Source organism: Callospermophilus lateralis, chromosome 10, assembly GCF_048772815.1.
Source record: "Callospermophilus lateralis isolate mCalLat2 chromosome 10, mCalLat2.hap1, whole genome shotgun sequence".
NCBI lineage: Eukaryota > Metazoa > Chordata > Mammalia > Rodentia > Sciuridae > Callospermophilus > Callospermophilus lateralis.
The window spans coordinates 54,567,831-54,594,274 of NC_135314.1; the positions used below are offsets into that span (position 1 = coordinate 54,567,831).

A 26,444-nucleotide genomic window follows, 5' to 3' on the forward strand; every position below is an offset into this window, starting at 1 on the left:
GGGCAGCAAGGACCTGGGGGGTACCTGGTGGTCAGAGTGGGAGTTGGGCAAGGGCATTGGGCCATGGGGCCTCTCACAGGTCCCTATTGCCCCACCATTTTAGGATTTGGAGAGAAGCTCAGCAACCTCAAATTGCACCCAGTAGAGAAGCAGGGAAGCCCGAAGGGTGACCCCATGGCCCAGGTGGGCAGATTTTGCTTGGATCTTGTTGCCCTCTGAGCAAAGGCTGCACCCCACACCAGCCCTGCCAGAGCAGTCTCAAGAGAGGTGGGTGATTGGAGTTCTTGGTGGGAGGTCCCAACGGTGCCACGGCTAACCCGGTGAGCTGCAGGGACAAGTCCCAGGCTGCGCGCTAAACGTAAGTGGAGAAAGGATCTCCAGGTCCCAGGTGCCACCGAGGAACAAGGTTGCCATCCTGTTAAGAAAAGGGCTGGGCTCTGTGATTTGCATATAACTTTGCAAAAATCTGCTTGAGATCCCATAGCCCTTTATAGAAAACAGAGTTAAATCATCAATGAAACCTGTGTATTTCTAGTAACTCAGAGCACACAATGCAAGCTGGATACACCCAATCATTCTTTCCAAAGAGGACATGGAGGAAGCAGAGCACTATATAAGTCATTCCTTGGTCTGAATGTTCAGAAGCCAACCAGGCCCAGGATCCAGATGAGGATCACTGGTTGGCCACTTTTGCTAACTTTGTCAGAATTCAAATCCATACGCTTTCAACACTTAGATCCCTGTAGACCAGTCCTGCAGTGGCTTTCCAACATTCCAGACACACAAGTGGGAGTAGAGCCAGGAATAGTATAAATAGGAATATGTTAAAGAAGAACCCTAGAGGTAGTGATCAGTAGTGTTTATTTTCATACCCTTTTTACTAAGTTTTCTTGTTTAAACTCTCTTAGGGCCCGATGCCCTGCCAACAAGTCTTGGTATAATTTTCAATTGGAGGAAAGAAACTGAGAAAAGTTCACCCATAGATGTAGTAGATATATATATCAGTAATGGACTTATAATTCATGGTTTCAAGTGTGGCTAGGGCCCATGACATGTGGCAATCTATAATTTTTTATGACAGGTGGTTAGTTTGGACAGACTACAAGCTGGATGAGGGAGTGAATACTGAGTTGGCAGGTGAGCAAGTGGGGACACTATGCTGGAGACGTGACTTCCATGTTCCAGAGTGGTTTACACCATCTCTACTGAGCCTTCTACAGAATGAATGTTTCTCTGCAAAAATGACCCGTCAAAGAAAGTCAACTTCTAGTACCACTGGAGGAGAGAAATATTCTAAATAGTAAAGGCTCTTAGCCAAGAGAAAAGTTCAGAATAAATTGGAGTTTGATTTCATATTTGACCAAGGCTCAGCTCTATCATATTTGACTGGGGCTCAATGCTATCATATTTGCTATATAGAAATGAGAAAATCAATTTGAAATTCTTTCAGTAAGAACTCCATCCAGGCAAAAACTGTTCATTATGTTAGAGAAAACACTTCAACATCAAGTGGAATTGTAGTTACCCTGAGATTTGAGAAAGGTAGGGGAAACTTAGGGCTCAGAAGGGAGATGAGATTCTGAAGAAAGCCAGGAGCTGTACACATAAATGTGTGACGTAACTCACTGCCAAGGGACTTGTGTGCCCACTGAGGTCACTTACACTAGGGGGAAAAGGGCTTCACAATTTTAAACTATATTTTCCTTTGCAAATGTCATACTAACATGAATGTGGGAGGTGGCATTCACTATCCCTTATACCATAATTTGCTGTCATTCCCAGGTTAGTTTATAAATGTGCTGTAAGATCTGTAGAATTTATGTGAATGTCAGAATTTAATAGTTTTATAAATATTGAATGATAGTCTGCTTTTCATATAGTAATTAAAATTCTGAAAGAGAAAATTTAAAAAGTATTTTTGTCTTCTTAGTAGTTGAACATTTACTAAGTGCTTACCATGTGCCAGGCAAAGTGCTGAGTGTATACATGTATCATTTCACATCATCTGCATTACAACCATTTTGCAGGCTGGGGCCTAGAGAGTTCCCGCCCAGGATCACACAAATGGCAAGTGCATTGGGAGGGTAGTGGGATCTGAACTGAGATTTGATTGACTTTAAAACTGTCCTTAACCTCTGCTGTACGTTACCTCTTCTAAAGGAGAATCCATCTGCTAAACCTTTGTGCATCTGTATAATGGTTGATTCTAAAGGTCTTTAAAAGTATCCATCACATAAAGATCTTTCTGATGCCTTAGGACCTAAGTCAAAGTGATTTGGGTCACTTTATTATTCATATTTGTTAGGTTTTATAGAATATTTCTTATATCCTTTGAAATCTCAAGTTGTGATTGTCTCTGTGCACATGCAATCTAATGATGGTTGATGTATGAAACACCCAAGAAATACCCCCATTTAGGTAAACTGAAAATTTGTTCCTTGAAAACCTGAAAAAGCACATATATATTTACAAAGCTGGTACTTTAAAATAATAGTTAATACCAATGCATAGCTTTTAACTTTAAAAATGACAGCCATTCATAACCTCATTGAGATGACTTTAAAAATCTGGCTTAAGGCAAGGAACTGGTAGAAAAACTTTAACTGGTAGAACTTGTAGAAGTTTAAGTAGAAATGTGAAAAAGAGACAATTACATTTTTTTAAAAAAACTTTCCAATGATCTTTCTTATTTAGAAAACAGCTCTCAGTTTAGAATTCACACATTAAATCACTCTATATTGGCTTTGTTTTGTAGGACAGCATAAGGCCTGGGATCAGCTTTTTGAAATATTTTCTTGGTAATTCTAAGGGTCACCTGGTTTGGAATTCGGTGCAGACACCTTTGTCCCAGCTACTCCACCCACAGAAAATCTGGTTTCTGCATATATAACTCAGCACAAGCTGCCCAGAAGCACTCATCTTTGTCATTTTCACAAGGAGTAAGAATCAGGGAGGACCACTTTATAAGATAGTGGCTTTTATTAACCAGACCTCAGCATTCTTTTGGGGGAGCTTTTTTGAGACTCCCCCATTTCCCCCTACTTTTACTTAACATATTGTAGGCCCTGTCCTATCAATAGCTTCTTATAATAGAACTTCCTAAACTGTATAGAGATGGTCTGCAGTCACCGGGTGTATGGGAGACACCATTAGAGGTCCAGCAAGTTAAAATTAGTCACAAATCAGGAACATATTTATTATGTGATAGAGTTATACTCTTTTTTGTTCCACAAAGAATTTGAGGCAGCTACTTTGCAACAGACTTTTAAGTGGCTCTTCAGTTGACTGTTTCCAATATTTCATTCTCATAGAGGAAACCACTGAGGCAGGAATGTGCCTGAACTGCTACTCCTGTGGCTAAGTAATGATAAGCAGCCTCCACTAAATCCCTGACTCGTCTTGCTCCCCAGGCACAAAAGACAGTGAACAACTGATACATATACACAGGACATGGGCTGGTCTTGGTTTTTAAATTTAGGAATGTTTCATTCAGGTAGGGAAAATGAGAGAATTTATACTATTTGGGCCAAAAATGTTACACTGTATGTTTCTGCCTGATTGATACAATGATGTTCTTTATAGGGCTTCACTGGTGGAAGGCAGTGAGCATAGAAGACCTTAGTAACACCAGGGCTCAAGTCCAGCTCTGCATCTTCTGATTGTGTAACCCTGGGTAAGTTATTCACCTCTATGAGGTACAATATCCCATAAAATCTGCCATCTGTAAAATGAGGAAAATGATACCTACCTTGAAGAATTGTTGGGAGGATCGAGAGCAAACGCAAAATGTCAGCCTCACGTTAGGGGTTCAGTCAGAAAGGCAGCTGCTGTCAAGCATGATCTGGATGGCTCCTGCAGGAAGCCTGTGTGTTCTCTCTGCCTGCCCAATTTCACCAGTGACTTTTCAGGGAAAGGACTATATCTCTCCCTTTAGCTGGGGAGGGGAGTTTGTCTTTTGTGGGGACTTTATATGCTCTATGTTCCTCCATTACACACAGAGAACTCTGCAAATACCGTATTAACTGGCTTAGAGTTAATATCTACATCTCCAAACATCTCCACCTCTAACCAGAGCCCAGATGGGAAAGTCTCCTTGATCAGAATTAAAAACGAGATACACGGCAGCAGAAATATTGAACAGAGCATAAAGAGAAGACATCGACACTGTGAAACATTTTTAGATCAGCTCGTCCAAACTGATGATTTTGACTGGCTGTTTGTTCTTTCATGCATCCTGCTCTGCCTGAAGTTCTCCTTCGGGATCTAGACATGACTGCTGCTCACCCTGACACCCCCGGCCCTTCCTGCCCAGGGCTCTTCATCCTGCTTCCTGTGAGGAAGGGGTGGGTAAGGAGCGACTGGCTGAGCAGCTCAGTGAGAAGTAGGAAGGCCTCAGAGGGGTGCAGAGAGACATCCCCCCATTAAGCTGCTCTCCAGCAACAGGCCAGGCACTCCCACCTCTACAACACCCCTCAAGAAAGCAGCCTCAGCCAGTAATATTCAGTCTCCCTGTTTTTCCCTTTCCATTTTTCCCTCTGCTCAGGGAACCCTCTGAAGATCTCTGGACCTATGCAGCAAGGGAGAGATATCCTTGAAAATATTTGTTTCATGTAACTTTTTTGTTCCAAATTTGAAAGGTTAGAAACAGCCTCTTTATTTTTTATTTTTTTTAAATATTTATTTATTTTTTTAGTTTTCAGCAGACACAACATCTTTGTTTGTATGTGGTGCTGAGGATCGAACCCGGGCCGCACGCATGCCAGGTGAGTGCGCTACCGCTTGAGCTACATCCCCAGCCCCGAAACAGCCTCTTTATTGAAAAGCATTCCCTCTGTCCTTAGGCTATGGTTGAGGAGGAAGGGGTGGGGAGGGATGTCTTGGCCTCACAATGAGCTGCCTCCTACTCGAAACCCTACTGCCTAGCCGGTGGTTAACTGAGTTCCCTACCAAGGTCCTCTGTGCCTCCTGACCTAGGCTCCAATGTCCCTACCCAGGTCACTCTGCAAACTCCCTTTTCTGGACTAACTGGGGCTAGAACCAGTTAAAATTGGTTTTTCTTTCTCCCATGGCATATCTTTTTATAATATCTCTTCATAAACTTGAAAGTGCTTTTCAGATGTCCTTTCACCTTTCCCATACATCTCCAAACAGCTGAGCTCAGACAAAGATCCTGAAGCATTATGGGCCCCTCCCATTGCCACAGCCCCCACCCCTGCCCCCGTCTCCTGGATTTCCCTTCTCTTTTCTTCCAGAGCTCAAGGCTCCTGACCTTCATCACCAAACAGTTTCTCAGCTTAAAACCTTGACCCATCCTACAAGCCAAATCTCTAGTCACTTTCTCCAATCTGAGGAGAAGTGAATCACCCTGTTCCCCAGGAAGGAAACCTTGGTTCATGCAGAGAGTAGACATCAGTAACCATCTAATAATTTTGTCCTTTGTTATCCTTTAAAGAAATGCATCTATTAGGGTTTTTTGTTGTTGTTATTGTTCATAAAAGTAATATATCTTTAAAAAATTTTTTAATTGTCAATATACCTTTAATTAATTAATTAATATGTGGTGCTGAGAAATAAACCCATAGCCTCACACATGCTAGGCAAGTGCTTTACCACTGAGTCACAGCCCCAGCCTCTCATAAAAGTAATATATCTTATTTTAGAGAATTAAAAAAAGTCACTGACCAGAAATAATCAGAATTTACATTTCAGAGTATTTCCTTCATATGTACACATATGCATATATACATGTACAAACATGTGTATATTCACATATAAGCACAAATACACATGTATGTGCACATATATATTCCCTTTTCATGTTTAACAGTAAGATTAGTCTTTCATAATAAGAGAAAAAGATCACCACATAAGTAGAAAAGCAAGTCCAGTCAAGAAATCAGGTAAGCTCTTCACCTGTGCTAGCCACAGGCATGAACTTTTGGAGCACACTACTAGTTAGTTTATAAGGTCATGGGCCTAGTGGCCAGGGGAAATCAAAATACCCTCCTTCCAAACCACACTGATGAATACTTGTTAGAGAGTACATGGGAAATACATTTAAAGACATACATAAATCCATAAGTATAATCAAGTAGAAGATACACATATAAAACATGTCATTCAAAAAATCATTATGTAAGTATTTACTGTTAAGTACCTAAATCTATCTCTGTGCTGCAGATAACACAAGGTACGAAATATGAACCTTGTCTTCATGGATCTCATAATTTGGTAGCTAGAACAAAAGCTCATCCATGGGAGACAACAGGGAACTGGAAGAAGCTACTGTATCACAAAGCACTGAGGGGACTCGAGCAATCATTCCAATGTGAAGATGTGTTCCAGCCACATCCTGCCTGAGGCTAGAAACCGATCAGGATAGATAAATAATTTTGGAGACATGGTGAAGCAGTATAAGTTTGGAGATAAAATAGATGATGAATTGAGAATTCATGATCTTTTAGTGAAGATCATCACACATGTGCCAGAAAACATATACAAAAGGAGGGATTTGCAGATAGTAAGGGACAAGGGGGAGACCTGACCAGAGAGAAGGGGCTGGATTCTCAGGAGATGCCAAGTCCTATAAAGTGCTACTATGGTTTGGGAGACATGTTTCTCCTCTTGAAGCTCCTGGCACCACTACCTATCACATAAAAATATGAAGCAGGTGGCTGAGGGATGTGTAACTGATGGAAAGTTACTCAAGGAAAAGGGTAGAGAGCAAAGAAGAGACGTGAGGGCATACAGGAAAGGAGGACGTGGATCATGGGGATGGTGTGTGACGGTGCTGGCGCTAGTTTCAGTTCCGTTGGGCAGAATGCAATGGGTTGTCCAAGTGCAGAACACTCCAGACAGTTAGAATTCGGGTACTGGATCCCAGGGAGAAAGGCAAGGGCCAGGAAAAGAGAGGGCTTGACTTATTATTAAGAGAGACTTTGTGTTACTGAATGTGAAAACATAAAGTAAAACATATATGTGCCTCAAATATGAAAGGATATATTTGATTTCTGAGAAGGGAGGGGCAATATTGATAAAGGAGGCTCAGTAGTAATAGGGGTGTGGATTAATGTGGAGAAGTAATGAGCATTTCCAGAAAGAAAGGAGGTATGAGTCAGTTGGCAGTGAAGGTGGCTGGATGTGAGTGGGCAAGGTCATATGTAGTGCAGGAGGTGGCAGCAGTAGGAGTGAGGGCAACTGGGTACCCACTGCCATCCTTTACTAGTGTTTTGGATACTGTGGTAGACAGTAAAGATACAGGCATCAATTATGCCAAGACATACCTGCCAAGGAACTCACAATATAACATGGGAGACAGACATAATTAATTGATAAAGTGAAGTTAGGCTGAAACTTATAAATTGCCCATATCCAACCATTTTGGATCCACAAAAGTGAAAGTTTCATATGGTTCACTCAAATGCAGGCATGTTAAACTGTGCATAACACATAAAGCTCCCTCAAAGACCATATGTAGGAGGGAAAATTACAGAAACATCTTTGGAGATGGGGCTGAACTTTATCCTAAGTAAGGGTACCACTGAAGGCTTTCAGCAGACCTGTGAGATAGTGGAAAAAATGTTCTAGGAAGATGAATTTGGTGTTAATAGAAAAGATAAAATGGAGCGGCAAAACCCCAGAGAGAAAGAAGGTAGGCTAACGAAGGTCTACTCAGGATGGTCTGACAGAAAGTCTTATGGAATCACTCCCAGAATGTGGCAACAGACTGGCTATTAGAGACTAGGCCAAAAATGCATCCATAGGTGTAAATCTGGGTATCTGGGAAAATGATGTTGCTTCTGCCCCAAATAGAGAAGTCATATCAAGTTACTGGTTTGAAAGAAAAGGAAACTATTTTCTGCTTCTGAGACTGAGGAAAACCAAGGCATCAAATCTGAAATGTCTAGCAGTAATAGTAAGAGCAGCGCTCACTATGTTGCACTCTGGCCCTACATTTGTTTGTTGGCTTTCTTGTTCTTCACAAAATGCAGTGTTCGTAAGGGTTGGGACACACCTGTTTTGTCTCACTGTTGCATCTTCACCATGGCTTTGGGAGGTATGCAGAAAAATGTGGAGAATGAATGAAAATGAAAGTGTCACTCAGGGTAAAGTCAATTCAGAGAAAGAGTCTTGGAATTCTTGTCATGGACTTCCAAAGCAAAGTGACAAAAACAACTAGGGAAGATCTAAAGAAATAAGAATCAAGAGCCCAAGTTCAAGTGCAGTTCTCATTGGGAGCATGAGGTAACACTTTCATGTTAGATGGAAGAGGAAAAGGAGGTGCTTGACTATATGAGAAAGAGGAGAGGTAAGGAACCAAGTACTACAGATAGGTACAAAGTAAGCTTCAGAATGTTGTGGACTGGACTCCTTCTGAGTCTAGAGAAAGAATGCGAGAAAAAAAGTATACTGATGAGTCACGGTGATGGTAGAAGTAACTCTTTGACCATCATGCTAAAACAAGCCTAGTGTTTCTTGGGTGCTACTGAGTCAAGTCTAAATTCCTCTGATGACACTTGACATCTGCCATGAGCTGACCTAACCAATCATTTATACCCACAAACAACCACACAGACTCCAGGCTCCACACTTATCTGATATTTTCCTTTCTCCCTGCCTCACCTATGCGGTTTGATCCATTTAGAATGACCTTCCTCCCACTCCCAACATCAATGCTGCCTCCAATTAGTAAAGTTCAAGGCTGAGCCATCTCTGATCTTCCCAAACCAAGAGCTTTGATTTTCATAATTATAGTCAGTCTCCATTTCTAGATCTCTTTTGCCCACAATGCCCAACATATTACCTTGTGTTTGCTTGTTCTTCATTTATTCATTTAACAAATATTTATCAAGTACCTTCTATGAGTCAGCACTATGATAGATTTGGGATGCAACAGGTGTGAGGCAGACAAGTTTCTGGACTTAAAGTCTGGTGGAGAAGGCACATAACACACAGATACTTACATAGTTTGCAATGGTGATAGGTACCAAGGAGAAACAGCTGCAGGAGATGTGTTGGAATTTTTAACTCCTCTGTCAGCTCTTGCTTTCATAACTTTTCTGCATCCCTCTTACTATCAATGGCTTAGCCTTCATGACAATAAGTGTGCTTACATAGAAGTGACTTTCTCCTCTTCTAATTCTCTCGAAGGCTGAGGAACTTAGAGGATCAGGATTATAAGGACTGTGCATAGCATGAAGGTTTGATAGGTTTTCTTGTGGGTACAGGTGTTTAGCAAACTATGTAAAGACCTTCTTCCTAGGTCTTGGATCTGTTTGTCAGAGAGCTAAGTGACAAAACCAATGTATTTGTCATCTTTTTTCTATCACACTTCATTAATTTAACTCTAATATATGTCACATAATGAACAGAGCAAAATGTAACAAATAATTTTTTTTTAAAAACATCAACTACTTTTGAACTGGGATTATAGCTTAGTGGTAGAGCACTTGCTTAGCATGCACAAGGCCCTTGTTTGATCTCCAATACCATTAAAAAAAAGTCAGCTAGTTCTTATTCTTTCATTAAAACAGAGGTATCCTTAGAAATTGACAGAAACCTGCATTATATATTGTCTTCATGTTGCTACACTCTTCTAAACTATATTTTAAAATACTAAATATAAGAAACCATTCATACATCACATCACATAAGTCTCTAACTTACCAATGTATTACCTTCAAAAATAAAATTATATGTTTATCAAGATGCAAAACAGACAATGAAAAGACCAGTCACACAGTGAGAACAGATATTTACATGAATAGGAAATAAAGGGCTAATATCCTGAAGATATGAGTGCTTAGAAGGGAATTAATCCTTACTATATTATAGCATTTTTGTATTTCTATTTATTTAGTTATCTTTTTTTTATTTTTTATTTTTATTTTTTTTTGTGATGCTGCAGATCAAACCCAGGGTCTCACACATTCTAGGCAAGTGCTCTGTCATTGAGCTATGTTTCAGCCTTCTAGCAGTGAATTAAAAAAGCATGAAAAAAAAAAAAAGCACCAAACAACCCACTAGATACTTAGGTCAAAGATGTGGGCAGGGACATTATGAAAGAGAACCCAAGGGCCCAATATGGCTATGAAAAGGTGTTTGACTCAATTAGTAATTAGAGAAATGCAAATTAAAACCAGAAGCTGGTATTATTACTTACCTACCAGATTTACCAAAAATTTGAAGTCTAACAATATCAAGTACTGGTAAGGATGCAGATGGAAAATTGTATCCATACTGTTAGGAGTGTACATATGGTAGCAGTACTTTAAAAAAAATAATTGACACCACCTAGGAAAGCTAAAGATATCCTTATACATCCTGTCACCTAGCAACTTCATTCCTAGTTTTATACCCCAGAGAAACTACACATGCACAGGTATACACACATGCACAGGTATACACACACACACACACACATACACACAAGAATATCCAATGCAACATTTTCACAATGGCCTCATTCTGTGCACAGTATGGATTAATAATCTTGATATTTTATTTCATACAATAGATACAATAAGGAAAATGAATAGCCCTACACTTCAGCATGGATGAATCCTATAAAAACAACTGTTTAGAAACAGAATCAAGATACAACAGAATAACCATGGTGCCAGTCTAGTCAGTAAAAACAGCCACATTGAAACTATATTGTTTAGGGACACTTATTTAGGAAACAAATTATAAAGTAAGGACATTATGAATGTTATGAGAATGTTACTTCTAGGGAACTCTGGGCTGTGACCAGGGAAGGCGTGGGGGATTATGGACGGCAGATAGTACATGATTTCATGGCCTGAATGGTTGTTATATGCATGCTTACTTTACAGTTTGTAATTACTTTATAGTTTGTTATCCACTAAATTATGGAGTTTTGTTTGTATGTTCATATATAACATTGTGAAAACATTTTTTGGGGGGCGGTTACTGAAGATTGAATCCAGGGGTGCTTTACCACTGAGCTACATATCCAGTCCTTTTTACTTTTTTTTTTTTTCCCTAAATTTTGAGATAGGATCTCTATAAGTTGTTGAGGCTAGCCTCAAACTTGTGATCCTCTTACCCCAGTCTCCTGAATCACTGAGATTATAGGTGTGTGTCACTGCCCGCCAGAACATTTTGAAAACATTTTAAGGTTTAATCTATCAGTTATTTCTAATTAGGAATACATTGTATCCATAGAAATAAGTTTTTAAATGTTAATAAGACCAGCCCATGACTCTTATTTAGGTAACAATGCAGATTTGATATTGCACATTCCAATAAAAATGATAGAAAATAATACAGTTGTAATATTGGAAGTTAATTAAGACATACAAGAGAAAAAATTAAGAATTATTTTTAAAGGATCTGACATCAGATTGAAAAAATTAAAAAACATTGATGACAGATTAAATTACAAGTTTTGGGGGAAACTGATACATATACACTGGGGGGTATAAATTTATATCATAGCTGAAGAGAGTTATTTGACATATTACTCAAAAATTTGAAGTAAGTCTATTTATGGGAAATTATTATCCTGTTAATACACTCACAGTGTAAATAAACAATATCTGTATAAGGATATTAAGCACAGCCTTGTTATTAATAGCAACAGATTAGAAACATCCCTTCTACTCAGGAGTAGAAGATAAGTTAAATAAGTGTACTGTCAGTTGGGGATTATGTAACAATAAAAAAAAAAGAATGAAGCAGCTTCAAATCCTGCCATGAAACAACTGCACGGATTTGTTACAAGGAAAAAAATAAAAAGGAGTACTTATTGTATACTACTGCTTGTTTTCAATTTTTTAAAAAATAAATGAGTACGTGAGCCTTTATATTTTTAAAGATTATCTTCAGAAGAATATCTACATTTTGCACTGCGCATATGTATTATTGATTCAAAATTCATTTTTGAAAACCTTGAATTAATATAATTAAGGAAAACAGGTTTAATTAGACAAGCATGAGGAAATATGAGGTTTTGGATAACCAGGTGTGGTGGCACATGCCTGTAATCCCAGAGACTTGGAAGGCTGAAATAGGAGGATATGAGTTTGAGGTCAGCCTTAATAATTTAGCAAGGCCCTAAGCAGCTTTTCTCAAAAAATAAAAAGGGCTTGAGATATAGCTCAGTGGTAAAGTGCCTGCTCTGGGTTAAATTCCCAGTATCCCCCACCAAAGAAAGATTCTGGTAATAATGCAGAAGGAATTTCTGAATAGTTCTCATACAGAGCTAAGAATCTGCTTTTTTTTTAAAAAAAAATTGCTTCTTTTTATAAACATATATCAATGGCACTGCTCTTTTACACACTGTCCATGATTAGAATAATTATTTTGGGGCCAAAATTGATACAAAGGAAAAGAGTGGAAAGGAAGATAAACTTCAAGGCCAACTTCAAATTTCACTTCTGGTGCAAGTCTTCCCTGGTTCCCAGGCTAAATTCGTCTTTCAAAGCAGGCATCCTTCTGATATCAAATGTAGCATGTTGTGTGGTAAGTACTATCTCGTCTGACACACTCATCTTTGTAACTTTTCTGCCGCCTAGCACAGTAACTTTCATAAAGAAAGTACTAAGTACAACTGTCTAATTTTATAAATACATGTGACACGAAGGCAGCCACTCTGTTATCCCATACAAGATACTTCGATAGGAACCGAAGACAAGGACAGAGATTGTTTCTATACATTTAGAATCTCAATAGTACCTATCTGGTCATTAGTGGACACTCACATTTTGTTGAATAAAAAATGAATCCAATGTACCAATATATTTGAAATAATGTCCTGTTCTCCAACTAATTCAATTATTTTCTATTGATAGTGTTTCCTCCTTGCTGATGTGTTAGTGGTAATTCCTAGTAGTTTGTTCTCTAAATAACATAATTAGTGGTTTGGACTCCATGTTCCTGTTCACAGTTTATCCTAAATTTAAATGTTAGAGAACCTATCCTAAAAATCTTTCTTTTTAGGAGTTTTCAATAATTTTTTCAACAATGCAATAAAGATTCCCTTTTAACAGGCTGTGTGAAAAGAGACATTAAAAATTCAAACTGTTCTTACAGTGGGTGGAGAAAGGTAAAGAGGGTTGGGGAGGTCAGATGGGATAACATACATTGCAGATTTTATATTGCATGATTTTTAAGTATCTCCCTATGATAAACTATGAATCCCTGAATATTCTGTTGTTTTGTTTTTAGAAGAACTTTCCTATTTCTCCTTTTTTGAATTCCCAATGTCTCAAAATTGAGCATATCTGGGTTAACATCAGCACAGCAGAGAAAGCTCTAAGCAAGCAACTAAGGTGATTTGCTTATTTTTTCCCCCACAGCCACATCCTCTGTGTCTAGAATAGTACATGGCAGTTAGTAGGAGTTCAAATAAATGGTTGATGAATTAAGTGACGTAAAAAACACATAAAAATATTAAGGAAAAGAAAACAATGAATTTCACTATCATGATCACACACATCCATTGCAGCTGGCTCCTGTACTGGATGAATCTTTGCATTCAGCATTCCACCCATCTCCCAGTCTCCTGCAGCAAATCACTGCACGCCTTAAAATTCACTCTTCATGCTAGGGTTTTGAGAATGCCTATCACTCATATCTGCCATGAAGCATGTACAGAACAGTTCCATCACCCCCCCAAACACCTCTTGCCCCCTTGAGCCCCAGGTGACACTGAGTCACTAAGTCAATCTGGTCTCCATCTGTGAGTAAGCACCAGCAGAGTGAAACTGTCAAAGCCCCTCGTGCAGCTAAAAGGACAAAGCTTGCAGGAGTCAGGATATAGGCATACAGAACCTCCTCCCCACCCAGTACATCCCAAAGTTCAAAAAGGTTTAAAATCCTTTGCAGGGGAGAAAGCAATATAGATGAGAGTTTTCACAAAGCAGCCCATGTTCATTATCAACAGGGGCCAGGTAGAATGGAGGAACTGTGCTCCTGAAATTCCAGTCAGTATGTATATGTCTGCAATTAGCAATTTCAGATAGAACCAAATAGATGATTTAAAAAACAAAACAGTATAGGAACATTCTGAATTCATAAGACTCAACTTTAAGCCCCTACGAATGGACGGAAAACTAGCAGTCCTGGTACAAAGAAATGACTGCTCCAACATAACCACAGGGAATAGGCAGGAGGAGCGGTAAAAGACTGACTGGCAGTGGGGCTGGAGAAAATCGATTGAAAATAGGAGTAAACATCTGTAATTGGCCTCATATGCCGAGTTCTGCATCTCCTTCCCACAGTTTTCTCATTTTAAAAAAAGAGCTTCCAGAAGCAACTGCTCTTCTTAGCTGGCACCCGCTGCTTACTGCTCCTAGAAGAGGTCCTGAGCCAAAAATTATGCCCTCACTGTGTCTCTTGTAGGAAGCTACAATAGAGGACATTCAAATTTGTTTTTCTTGGCAAAGTTCTGCTTTCCACAACAGGATCACATCATCTCACTCTAAAGCCACATACCCTTAAATCCACCTACCCTCATTAGTCATCTACCACATTGGTAATAGCAGACAGGCTGGCAGAAGCCTTTGAAAACAGAGAATTGACACTAAACTGATGAGACAGATAAAACCTAAACAAGAATTTTCAATGAAAGCTCAAGGTCAAGAATCAGGGTAGTATTTATCCACTTGTCAGCCCAATAGGCTTTCCTTGGTACACTACATCAAGGCCTCAGATAACATGTGTCATTTTATGTCACAGCACATCCTCAAAAAGGGAGCTCCAGCTTCAACAGAAACACGGCTTCAAAGCCACTATCTGCCTGCCCCATCCATTCTAGGCTGCTTTGGCTCTACAGGTTGCTGCCTAGTAAAATTTCTTAAAAAAAAAAGAAAAAGAAAAGAAAAGCTAATGTTCATCCCTGCTGGAAGAGCTTACCTCCAGATACCATATTCCTAACATCATTTCTAGTCCTCTAGGAACATAACTTTTGAAGAACATAATTTCCCAGTCTGCTTCACCTACTGTTAACTTTGACAAGGTTGATTTAGTCATTTTGTCCTGTACGTGAATAACTTTTTTCTCTAAATAATGCCAAAGGAGAAAAGGGTAGATAATATGCAAGAATATTCTGTACAGAATATTCCACAGCAACACTTCCCCTGCAAGTTGCAACCTCACTCTCCACCTCTGCCTCCTTCCATCCATGCCACCTCTCTTGTCTCCAGCAGAATGTGTTGGGCTGAAGGAGTACTCACTTGGGTCTTGTTTGCCCTGGATTGTCGCCAGTTAATCCACTTTAACATCTTGGCTTTTTCTCAGATTTGCTTTGTCCTTCCATCCAAAATTTAACAATAAAATAGAATTTCAACTGCTGCAGGGTTGCAGCAGGGCTGAGCTGGTACTGGGAACTCACTTCTCCCAGACAGCTCCCAGGAAGGGATCAGCCTTGCAGCATCCCCTCTGTGCTCTCTGCCAAGCTCTGGAGCTCAACAGGAATCTGCCTGGGAGACCAGAAGACTCTGTTTGGGGCAGAATCACACTCCCACCAAGGCCATGATGTGAGTCGCTAGTACTGGTAGCCAGGAGTCTGTGATAGGTACTGATACTTGCCACATGACAGACCCAGAGACACTGGACTGGACTATTGAACCGCGTAGTAATTTACTCTGGGTTACTGTGCATTCCCTGGGGCTGGGTGGGGTGGTGCAGGGGCAGTTGGAGAAACAGGTAAGATAGTGTTTGTTTTCTGCTACAAGGGAAAGCTGAGCTATCTGATTTAACAGACGAGACTGACTTGGGTTAGAGTCTTAGGCCATTAACTAGTTTTGTGATTCTGAGCAAGTAACTTTGTTCTTTTTAAAAAGGTGGAAGGAGGAGGGCCAGATGATCTCTGCACTTTCTTTCCTCCCTAAGATTCTACGATTCCAAATTCCAAAGTTCCTGAGTTGAATCTGGCCTCCCATCACCCTCGAAACTTTTCCACACATCCATCTAATCTACTAGTAAATCTCTGCTTCCGGTTTCCCTATTTCTGCTTTTTGTACTTGTGCAATGCTGCCACCTGGAACAAAGAAATTTTATGGAGGCCAAAGTGCCCTGAGTGGCATGAGGGCACTTTCCAGGTTTGCAGCCTGCCTGTATCAGTCAAACTACTCACAGATTGCTGTATTGGCAATTTTACCAATGGGTTTCCTGAGGGAAGTTTGCAAGCTACAGAATATAAATGAGAATATTAAGTAAAATAACACTATTATGAGAGGTTCTGCCCTGTGACCTGTTGTATTTTTCAGTTAAGTGTAGCTCATACCCATCAGTGGTGTGCAACAGCTAGAAGCCAGTCATGGATGTGAGAAGCTTTTGATTTAGAGGAGAACCTATGACCTCAAGTCCTCACACTTCATCAATGGGTCTCAAAAGCTGCGCACTTAGGCTGTGCTGAACTTCACTCTGGAAGGAATGGAATTGTGCCTTGGGGAAGTAACAGAGCAGCAGAGAGGGGGGCCTCAAGTGTCCCCAAGACCCTGGGTTCCTCTGCTTATGTTGCCTACTGCTGCCACCTTCCTTCCTCCAGCCACCTACCCACTGCTGATAAGGGTAATAAAGAAACTGTACTAGGAAAAAAAAAATCACTTTCAAATCCAGTCCTGGACTTGAATTATTAATAAAGGAAAAAAAAAACCCCAAACTGGACTTAAATTGTAGAAATGGCATTTTTCTTACTTTGGAGTGACTACTAAGATGTTGAGAAAAATTGGAATCCTTCTGCCTAAAATTTATATGGCAATTATAATACAATATACTATAAGGTATGGGGTGTGGCAGAGAATTAAGATTATGTTGTTCAGATATATCCATTCTAAGCCCTGGTAACAGGAAGTGTAATTGTACAGTCTTCCCAGGTATTTATTTAAGGGTTAGGGAATACTTTGTTCCTAAAGGGAGGCACCATAATCTCTCCTTATCTAGAAATAGTTTATGAGCCTGCAGGCCTACTGAGTAAAGAGACAGAGCAACAGAAGTGCTGCAGATCCTTCCTTGAGACCCAGAATTCCTTGAGGCCCTCAAGTGCCTTTAAGGGGTGGTCATCTGCAAGTGGTGGGACTGTGTAGGGAGCACAGCAGAATAGGACACACCATCACTATGGCAAAGATCTAATTTGGGTTGGTCATCTTGATGGTTCTTAAGAATTTGACAAGAGAAAAATATTGCTTAGTATGAACTAGATTTTTATTAATTCCAGTGCTTCTGAGTCTCCATATTTCCAGATGTTTTGCTTTTTCTTCAGTGGCAAACACAGTAACCTGTGGCCCCTTAAAACTCTAGGGAGCACACTGCCTATTGTCTTGCATAGAAGTGCCTTGTGACTACCCAGACAGAGACCCATACAGGACCTGTGTCCCAGATATTCATCTAGACAGAATCTCAACTACTCCTTCAAAGCCTGGGGAAGGTGCCGGATGCAGGGCACTCATGTAATCCCAGCTACTCTGGAGGCTGAGGCAGGAGAATTCCAAGTTTAAGGTCAGCCTTGGCAACTTATCAAGATCCTGTCTCAAAACAAAATAAAAAAGGCTGAGGATGCAGCTCGGTGGTACAGCATGCCTGGTTTCAATCCCTAGTATTGGAAATGTGTGGAGGAGAGAAACCCCAAAATCCCAGGATGGAGAAATCATATCTTCATCATACATGATGAAGTGACCTCTTGAGGTTTTATAACTGGTTGGGGTTGAATTCAGACCTGATCTCAAAATCCATTCCCTTTCTACTATATCGTCTTTCTCCCCGCAGCAGTTTTGACACCCAACCCAGTTCCCCTTTCCTGCCAGTGCAGCCACACCTCAGCTCTTGTTCCTGTTGGGGGCCCATAGCTCACAGCTGACATGAAAGTCCAGGTCTCTTACCTTAGGCAGGGCAAAGTCTGTGTGATTCCTGTCCTTGGGTCCCAGGAGGGATCAGACTGGGCTGCCACCCACCCCCCAGCTGAAACCACATGCATATTTATTTGCCTTTGCTCCTAGACCCTGCCCCTTCCCTAGCACACTTCAATAGATCATGTGTGCAGGAATCTTGGTTGCAGTCTCCGCTTTTAATGAATTGAACTTAGATGCTTCCTTGGAGTATCTCCATATGTGTTCTCTGGGGCTATGTTTTCCTATTTATGAACTCATTTAAATGAAGAGATTCCAACTTTTCCTTAGTGATCTGTCCTCTATCCATGGGGGCGGGGGAAATCCCTTGGGGAAAATAATTTCTTATATTTAATTTAAAAAACCAAGAAGGCTTTTTATCTCCAATGCAATTAGCAGGAGACTAGTAATGCAACATTTTTTTTCTGATACTTTCCTTTCCTACCTACAACAATGTAAGCTACAGGCTGGTAGAGCTTTGTCTCACTGACTGCAGCACTCCCAGCAGGAAGAGTAGCACCTACCACAGAGTAAGTCAGGCCTCAACAAAGTACATGAAGGAAGAGGTGGGAATATGCTAAAGCAGGGGCTAGACCTGCACCAACAAGGGGCTACATCTTCATTAATGCACCAACATGGGAGCTAGGCCCTCACCAATGCACCAACATAGGAGGAGCAAGGCACTTACAAATGTACCAATACAATAGTGAGGTCCTCACCATTGTACAAGCATAGAAGTTAGGGCTTCACCAATGCATCAACACAGAGACTATGTCATCATTAATGCACCAACACCAGGGTACACCCTCACTGATTCACCAATACAGGAGGAGCTAAGACCTTACCAATGTACCAATTCAGGAGGTAGGCCCTCACCAGTGCACCAACATAGGTACTACATCCTCACCAATACATTAATACAGGGACAAGGACCTTTCTCTGACTCCCATCCTTGCATCTAGTGTCCTATTATGTGTTCCCAGTATAGGGGTGCAGGGACTGTCAACTTCTGATGAACCAGGTGAGGCTCTATGGGACGTCTCTTCTCAGAAGGCTCCTATCACTAGGCTGCCTCACCCCTTGACACAGATATCATGTAACAGTCTGTTATCAAAGTAGCAGTGACACTGTTAAGAATCTTCTGACTTTTCCCTTATTTGGGCCCTTACCATCACTGACTGAGCCTCCTTTCCCAAACAATAAAGCGAAATTTTGGTCATGACTCAGTACATTAATTTGACAATTCAGAGTTTAAAAACTGTTGAGTTAGCTCCTTAAATTTTCAGGCTTCTCCAGGAAATTCCTTGCTCCTTTTAGCACATTAGTATTATTGGCCACACTATATCTTAGGTCACATTGGCTTTACACTGAAGTTCCTCATATAAATTGCACACTAGCCCTGGGATGTTTCAGCAGTGTTCTTTCCCTTACAATTTTTGCAGAGAATAGTACCTGCAACTCAATTTCACTCCAATTTCTCTCTCTCCAGCCAGCCTGGACATGTTAGAAACTCATAGTGATTTTTGGATGAAGAGTATTCCTAATAGAATGGGTTTATAATGTTTAATTCAATAAACATTTATTGAATGTTTCCATCATGTTTACCCTAAATATATGCAGTGGGCACATCACTGTTCATATGGCCACTTTTCTACCATTAGCTAGAAATTACTTGGCAGGCAACACATTAAACAACAAGATTCTTCTTTCTGCTACTTCACTACTCAGGCTTACTTGACTAGAATTCTATAATTCTAGATATCTTTAATCTGGAGTTGCAAAGCCCCATCATTCAATAATACACATATAGGCAAAAGACTCTGGTAGAATGTCCTGCACAGAGTAGCAGGAACATATTCCTTGAGTTACATAGGGGGCTCAGACTCCTATGCAACAAAGTAAGCCTTCAAAAAATATTTCCTTAAAAAATAATACTTTTGCATAGGACTGGCTTAAGTAAAACCTAAATATTCAGGTTCATCGGAAATGGTACAACAGTAATTAATTATTAATGCCATTTATGTACTGAGAAAAACTATAAATGCCATTTATGTATTGAGGCACTCCTACTGGCTTTGTCAGGGTTTAGTGCACAGTTATGAATAACAGACTGTTTCCTTATCAAGGGAGGATTTACAGCTTATAGCTTCTCTCCTATAGAGAAAATTAGTAGAGTTTCTTTCTCTCAAGACTTTGAAGAAGAGTCAGACAAGAGGGTTTCCCCAAGCCAAACCCTGAATGAGAAATAAGAAGAGGGGCATATTGGTCTTGTGTCCTTAATCTTGCCCAAAAGCAAGAACTTGGATGAAGTCATAGAAGACTGTGTTTATTCAATAATGCTGGAAGATGTAGTTAATGTGCTGGACAGATTGTATTTAAAATGCTGGAATACTGGGATGGGGTTTGATAAGAGAAAATATAAGGGACACAAAAGTCCTATACTCTTGTTACTAAGTCATCTGCCTAAACTAAGGGCAGTCTATGCAGAAGGCACTGAGGTTTTTCATGAGCCAACATTAGACACACCTACTAAACATGATGCACCACATTAGGGAGAACTTTGAAAATAGCAGCCCTCAATCAAGGAGCTACATTCACATCATCAGATCACTTACGAGTTACATACCCTTCTAGATACCCCATTGTATAAAAAAATGCATTGGAGGAAATCCAGAGGAAGGCAACCATGAAATGGAAGGGTCTAAAAATATCTTAATACAAGGAACTTCTAGGAACATGTGAGGACTTTTAACCTACTGGAAAAAAAGGCACAAGTATCTCAAATATTTAGTCTTAGGGGCTGCCACTGGCCAAATGTGGTATACTTTCAGCATTAAATCAGTGTCTGATAGTAATAGATATTAAACCATTAAATTATGAAATGTAACCCATGAGCCAATGGTAACAACAAAAAGTCTACACCTAAGATTCTAGAGGGTAAAAATGGAAAGGGGAGAAAAGTTCTTTGATTTACAGACAGGTAAATTGAAGCTATACCACTTTAAGTCTAACAGAAAGAAGAAGCTTTTAACAAATGTTAATAATGATGAGCCAGAGATCAGAACTCTGCTCAAGAACTTGCAAAGATCCTCGGGCTGCTAAAAAATTTTGCCCTCTTAGAAGGGTAGAAAACAGCCTTTACTGAACATCTTACAATTACCAAGGGAATGCATTAGATTCCATCTTCCCAATGACTCAGAGAGATGGTATTATTGCCCATGTTTTACAGTAGGGAAACTAAGGCACTGTAACCTATGCAATGTTGCACAGAGAGTGTCAGAGTTGTGATTTGAATCCAGGTGTGTCCAAACTCTTCCCCCACAGCACAGCATACAAAGTACATGAGAAGCAATTTCAGGGGTACCTTGTAGCCCTGCTGCTCCTCGGGTGGGTCCTTATTAGGCTGTTAATAGTTATGATCTCCTCATCTACCAGACCAACAGTGCCACACTGCTGTCATTTCTCAGCATCAAAAGAGAAAGACTGGGGCACATTTTTAGAAATCTATTGTTAAAATGATTCTGATTTCTATGAGTTGTCTGTGTCCTCTCCCTTCCCCACCATCACCCTGTTTCCTTTCTGTTGAATACAGGTCAGCTTACCCAAATCAGTCTACTTTGTTATCTTTCTTTTCTCCAGAGACCGTTCATCTGCCCACTTAGAAACTGGGGTATATGGCCTTCTAGTACAGATAGAGGGGAATTTGACCCTGATGATCTATGAATTCTATTAATTCAAGATGCCAACAAATGGTTTTACTGATGACAGGAAGAACAGGTCACAAGAAGACACATGGCTGCCTAGTTATCACTGCTCTGGGTTAAAAGAGTGAGAACATTTTAAGTTATAGTGCTTGCTCACTAATAGACTCTTTATTTTATTTTGAAAGTGTGACTATTTCTATGTGATTCTTCAGGTTTTGTATATGGGACATAGGATTTCTCATCATCTTCCCACCTTCTGCTTATCTCTCCTAAGGTCAGAGAAGGTAGTTGAGGGTTAATGTCCCCAGTAGGTCAGGTTCTTCATCTTACTAAAACTTTCTTCTTGTAGCTAAGGAAATGTCTAAGTATATTTAAAAATAGAATGTCTGTAAGTTTGGCTATAGCCAGGCCACTGGTTTTAGCTACCTTTCAACCCTGAGTTTCCATGAGACCAGGCACTGTGTGCCCTCTATTCATTCATTTCACAAATGTCTCCTGAGCCTCTAGGTACACTGTATGTCAGGATTATTGCAGTGAAACAGACAGACACAGCCCCTGCCCTCATCAGAGACCAATGTCCTGGGATAGACACAGACAGGAAACAAAAAATTGGACAAAAAGGGATTCACACTCAACGAACAGTCCATATCTTTCTGCAGTATCCAGCACAGAACTCCACACATGTGAGGTGCTTTCACAAGTGGCTGAAGTTTGTGAGCAATGTGCAGAGAGACTGACCAGATAGAAGAACTTCAGCATTGAGAGATTAACACTTTAACTTCTAGAGTGAAAGGACAACATGACTGTCAACCAGGAAGCCTGGGTTCTAGTTCCTGCTTTTTCAATAACCACTAGAATTTTCTCAGGTAAGCCACTTTGTTTCTCTGAGCCTCAGTTTCCTTACTTACAAGAAAAGGGTAAGCAATAAGATCCCTCATTAATAACGAAATGCCTGCTGTTGGAGGTCTTTTAATCTAGCCTCACTTACCTGGCCAGAAGGAAAAAGATTAGCTGAGCAAGGTCTTCTTATGATAAAGGGCCTTAGAACAGGGGTCTGTGACTACCTCAGGGCTTCTGGGAAGACGGATTAGCAGCTGGAAGGAATAAAGCCCCTGGACCAGGAAACCAATAGCCTATGTCTGAACATGGGCGATACTGCCCCTGACCTACCACCCATTAACTGTTTCAAAAGGAACACTTTTATTCATAAAGTGTTCTAGAATACCTTTTATTCATAATGTATTCTAGTCATATTGCTAGACAATAAATTAGAGGAGACAGGAAAGTACAGAAATAGTTTTCTCTGCATGTTTTTACAAGTGTAAAAAACTAAATTTTCCATCCACTCTGATATTAAAAAATGGCTTAAAAACTTGAAGGCAGAGGTCAGAATCACTTTGAATGCCCTTGAACACTAGTCTAAGAAAGGATGGTTAGGGTAGTTGGGTGCCAAAACTGGGACACAATTCCCCTGTTAAAGTCTCAGTGGCTATTTTTTTTTTTCCCGGAAAGAAAAAATTAGGAAAAATCCTAATGAATGCAGATCATCTTTTAAAAATACCCATAACTCAGGAAATTAAAATTAATCAAGGAAACAGCCTGCTGCCTGAGGTTGAAGGATCAGATTGAAATACTAGGTCTGGATAAACTAGGGCCAAATATGATTTGAAAACCTATAATTTTAGTAATAAAATGAAAATATGCAGCAAAAGGTTACCTCACATTCTTTGGACTCTGAGGTAAGCAAATGCAAGTAGGCTGGGACATGGACCCTTTTCTCCCTCTGCTGAAAATTCATGCAGGCACCTGAGCAAATACATGGAGCCTTTCTAGTTTGTCTTCCTGTGCTCCCTCCCTCTCAGAGTTCCTAACTCTTGCTGGCTCCAAGGTGTGGGAGAGCAAGTGACCAGGCTTTCTTACAAGATAACTTCATCCTTCATACATAACTTCCTGATCCTCCTGCCCCTTAGGAACTGAGCCCTGGTAACCTGGTCACAGGAAAGCATCATTTATCCATAAGTTCTTTTGGATAAGAGGCCCCTATCAAGCAGCATCAATGAGGCCATTTCCCAAACCACTGGTTTTGATCTAATTTTGAGATAAGCCCCATTCAAATCATGATAAATATGAACCGATCACAGCCACTGGGGTCTCAGGAAACTATCCCAACCTCAGATCTTCTGAGGTTCATCCTCCCATAAGGCAAAGTAGCCCAAGCAGCCCAGGCAGGGCATCTCAGAGACACCAGACCTCACCTCTCCCACTGTCCACCCTTCCACTTCTGTATGACTCTCTCAGCTTAAGAGTCTGGTCCTGTTCTGTCCCCTTTGCTGACACAAAGAGACAACTGGCTCCTGAGTGGGAGGAATTCTGAGGGTAACTTTCCAGGGGTGCTTAAACCAACAAGAAATCTCAGGGGAAGGAAGACTGGGACTCTGTCCTACCTTGTCACTGTCCACTGTGTTCTGAGAGGTCCTAGAGGCAATGGAGATGGTGTCTGGCTGGCTGCTCCCATCCCCCTGGCTGTCAATATCCTCCACTCCATCCCTGCAGGAAGAAGAGAAAGAAAACAGGGGTGGGGGTGGGGGGAAACAACTGTGGGTTTAGAGCACACAAGGATTTCCAGCTAGGTGGCAGAGCAGTGCCTCAGCATTTCTAGCAGGGATTTGTCTACAGTTATCCTGCTAAAGGGAGCAGCCCTATATGATTTTAACAACATCACTTCTAGCACTTAGTAAACATATCAACAGTATGCTGATAGCTGAATGCAAACTGATCTCTCCCTATAACTCCTCTGGCCCATACTGGACAGGGGCAAGTTGTGGTTTTTCTTTTTTAACTGGGTATGGATCTAAAGCAGGCAGTAGGAAGATGTGTATCCTAGGCTTCCATCCAGTGGACAGGATCATTTTCAAAAACTTCAGAGTACAGGACACTGAAATAGTTTTGCTATGTGTTTTAATTTAGGTTGATGGCTGGCTTATTACTAGTTTATGAAATAAGCCTGGTGCAGTGGCACATGCCTATAATCCCAGCAACTCTGGAGGTTGACATAGGAGGAGGACAAGTTTGGGACTTGCCTGGGCAATTTAATGAGATCCTCTCTCAAAATAAAAAAGGGCTGGGGATATAGCTCAGTGGTAGGGCATTTGCCTAGCATAGGTGAGGCCCTGGGCTCACTTCCCAGTATTGATGACTATTTTTCTTTTGTTGAGACAGGGTCTTGCTCTGCTGCCCAGGTGGACTTGAATCTCTAGGCTCAAGAGATCCTTCCGCCAAATAGCTGTGGGACTACAGGTCTATCTGTGATAATCTTAAATCGACACAGAAGGCCAAAGCATTTTCTCAAAGATTAGATAAGAATTACAGATTCTACAGCAGCTTTTGGGCCAGCTGTGCTTCTCAGTGTCTTTTGACTAGACTCCTGGTGTTTGGACGTGTTCATGCCCCATGTCCATGAAACTATGCAACTCTCTGCTTTAGAACTATGCCTTGATTCTGCACTGAACCCCGAGTCGGGTACCAGAGGGACTAAATGCCTGGAAATGGCTGAATGGTCTGTGTCAGGAAAAACTTGGAAGATTTGGACTGGGGTTGCGGGTATTAGCAGAGAAAACCAGTTTTCCCATGGACACTTTTATGAAAGTCAGACCCCAATGCTGCTTATGGAAAAGTGAGAGTACTGGGAGATGAGAATTCCATGCCTGAGGATCTCAGCCTAGGTGCAAAATGCCACCGATTATGAATCCACCTTCTAGAGCCTAAACATTATAACCTGGTATCTGAGTTTATGCGTATATGCGTGTGTATGCAGGTGTTCACCTGTGTGCATGTATGCACGTGTGCATGAGTGCATGCACAGTGTCCACTCATCAGAAAAAGCAGTTTCTCCCTGGCAGATCATTTCTAAGTTGACTGCTCTCTTGCCATTACTTGTGGGTTTGGGAAATGCCGACTTTTTTAATAACATAAGCCATACATTCGTAGGAAGGAAAATCTGCTGTAAAAAGAAATTATGTGACACATTTCAAAACCAAAAATAAAGGACTTTTAGATCATCTGTTGTTTTTGATTATCTGGGCCACTGCTCCCACCTTTTTAGACTGTTGAGAGCTGGCTGTACTTTCTGCTTCCTGCTGTTCTGGCCCTTCTGGTCTAGTCCAGATGAAGCCAGTTCTGTAGGGTGTGGGGCCTAGCCAAAAGTGTGGGTAGCATCCCCCAAGCCAATCCCCTCCTCCGTAAACTCTGTCCCCATATCAAGGGAGCCAAGTGAGGGGGAGCACAGATTGTCTGGCTCTCTTCTGCAGAGTCTATAAGGTTTCCTCCCCTCCCATGGAAAAGAGAAAAAAAAAAAAAAAAAAAAGGTAAAGAGAAGGTGGGGACATTTCTAAGACATGCCCTTCCTACATTCTAGAAACACTCCAACTCTTCCACACTAAGAAAAGGGTGTGTTATTTTACAGAGTAACCCCAGCTAATCTCACCTGAGTTTCCTCACTCACCATGGTCCTAGGGAATCTGTTCTTTATAATAATTTCCTTTCTATCTTCTTTGTTAAAGTATGGGCTCCATGAAGCAGGATGTCTCTAGTGCTAAACTAAGTTTATCCATAACTTGAACTCCAGACATGGGTACGTGAAGTAAAAATGAATCCTCTTCCATTATTATTCATAACTGTCCTTTCCAGCACTGAGCAGGTAACCTCATCCTGGTCATATAGGTCTTGGGGCTTCTGCCCCTTGGAGGCATCTCTACTTTAATCATTCCCTTCTTTTGGCTACCACTTCCCTCAGGAGTACTGATTCCACTTCATAGCCCCTGCAGAAGCTCCCCATCCTACTTATCCTGGTTGGTACCATAAAGTCACTAAATCCCCTGGATCTCTTCTA

The 26,444-nt window shown here is 40.8% G+C and overlaps 1 protein-coding gene across 9 annotated transcripts in view; it reads right to left on the bottom strand.

The window, feature by feature from the left end:
• The window catches only part of Kalrn (kalirin RhoGEF kinase), a 627,901-nt gene that overhangs the window by 177,524 nt on the left and 423,933 nt on the right, over positions 1-26,444 (bottom strand). For 7 of the 9 annotated variants that reach the window (XM_076867942.2, XM_076867955.2, XM_076867941.2 and 4 more), the window contains one exon: positions 24,001-24,103. In XM_076867942.2, the coding sequence (XP_076724057.1) occupies positions 24,001-24,103 (103 nt within the window). Of the gene's footprint in view, positions 1-285; positions 416-24,000; positions 24,104-26,444 lie in introns of those variants that run through there. The other 2 variants (XM_076867947.2, XM_076867946.2) reach the window with 1 other exon arrangement.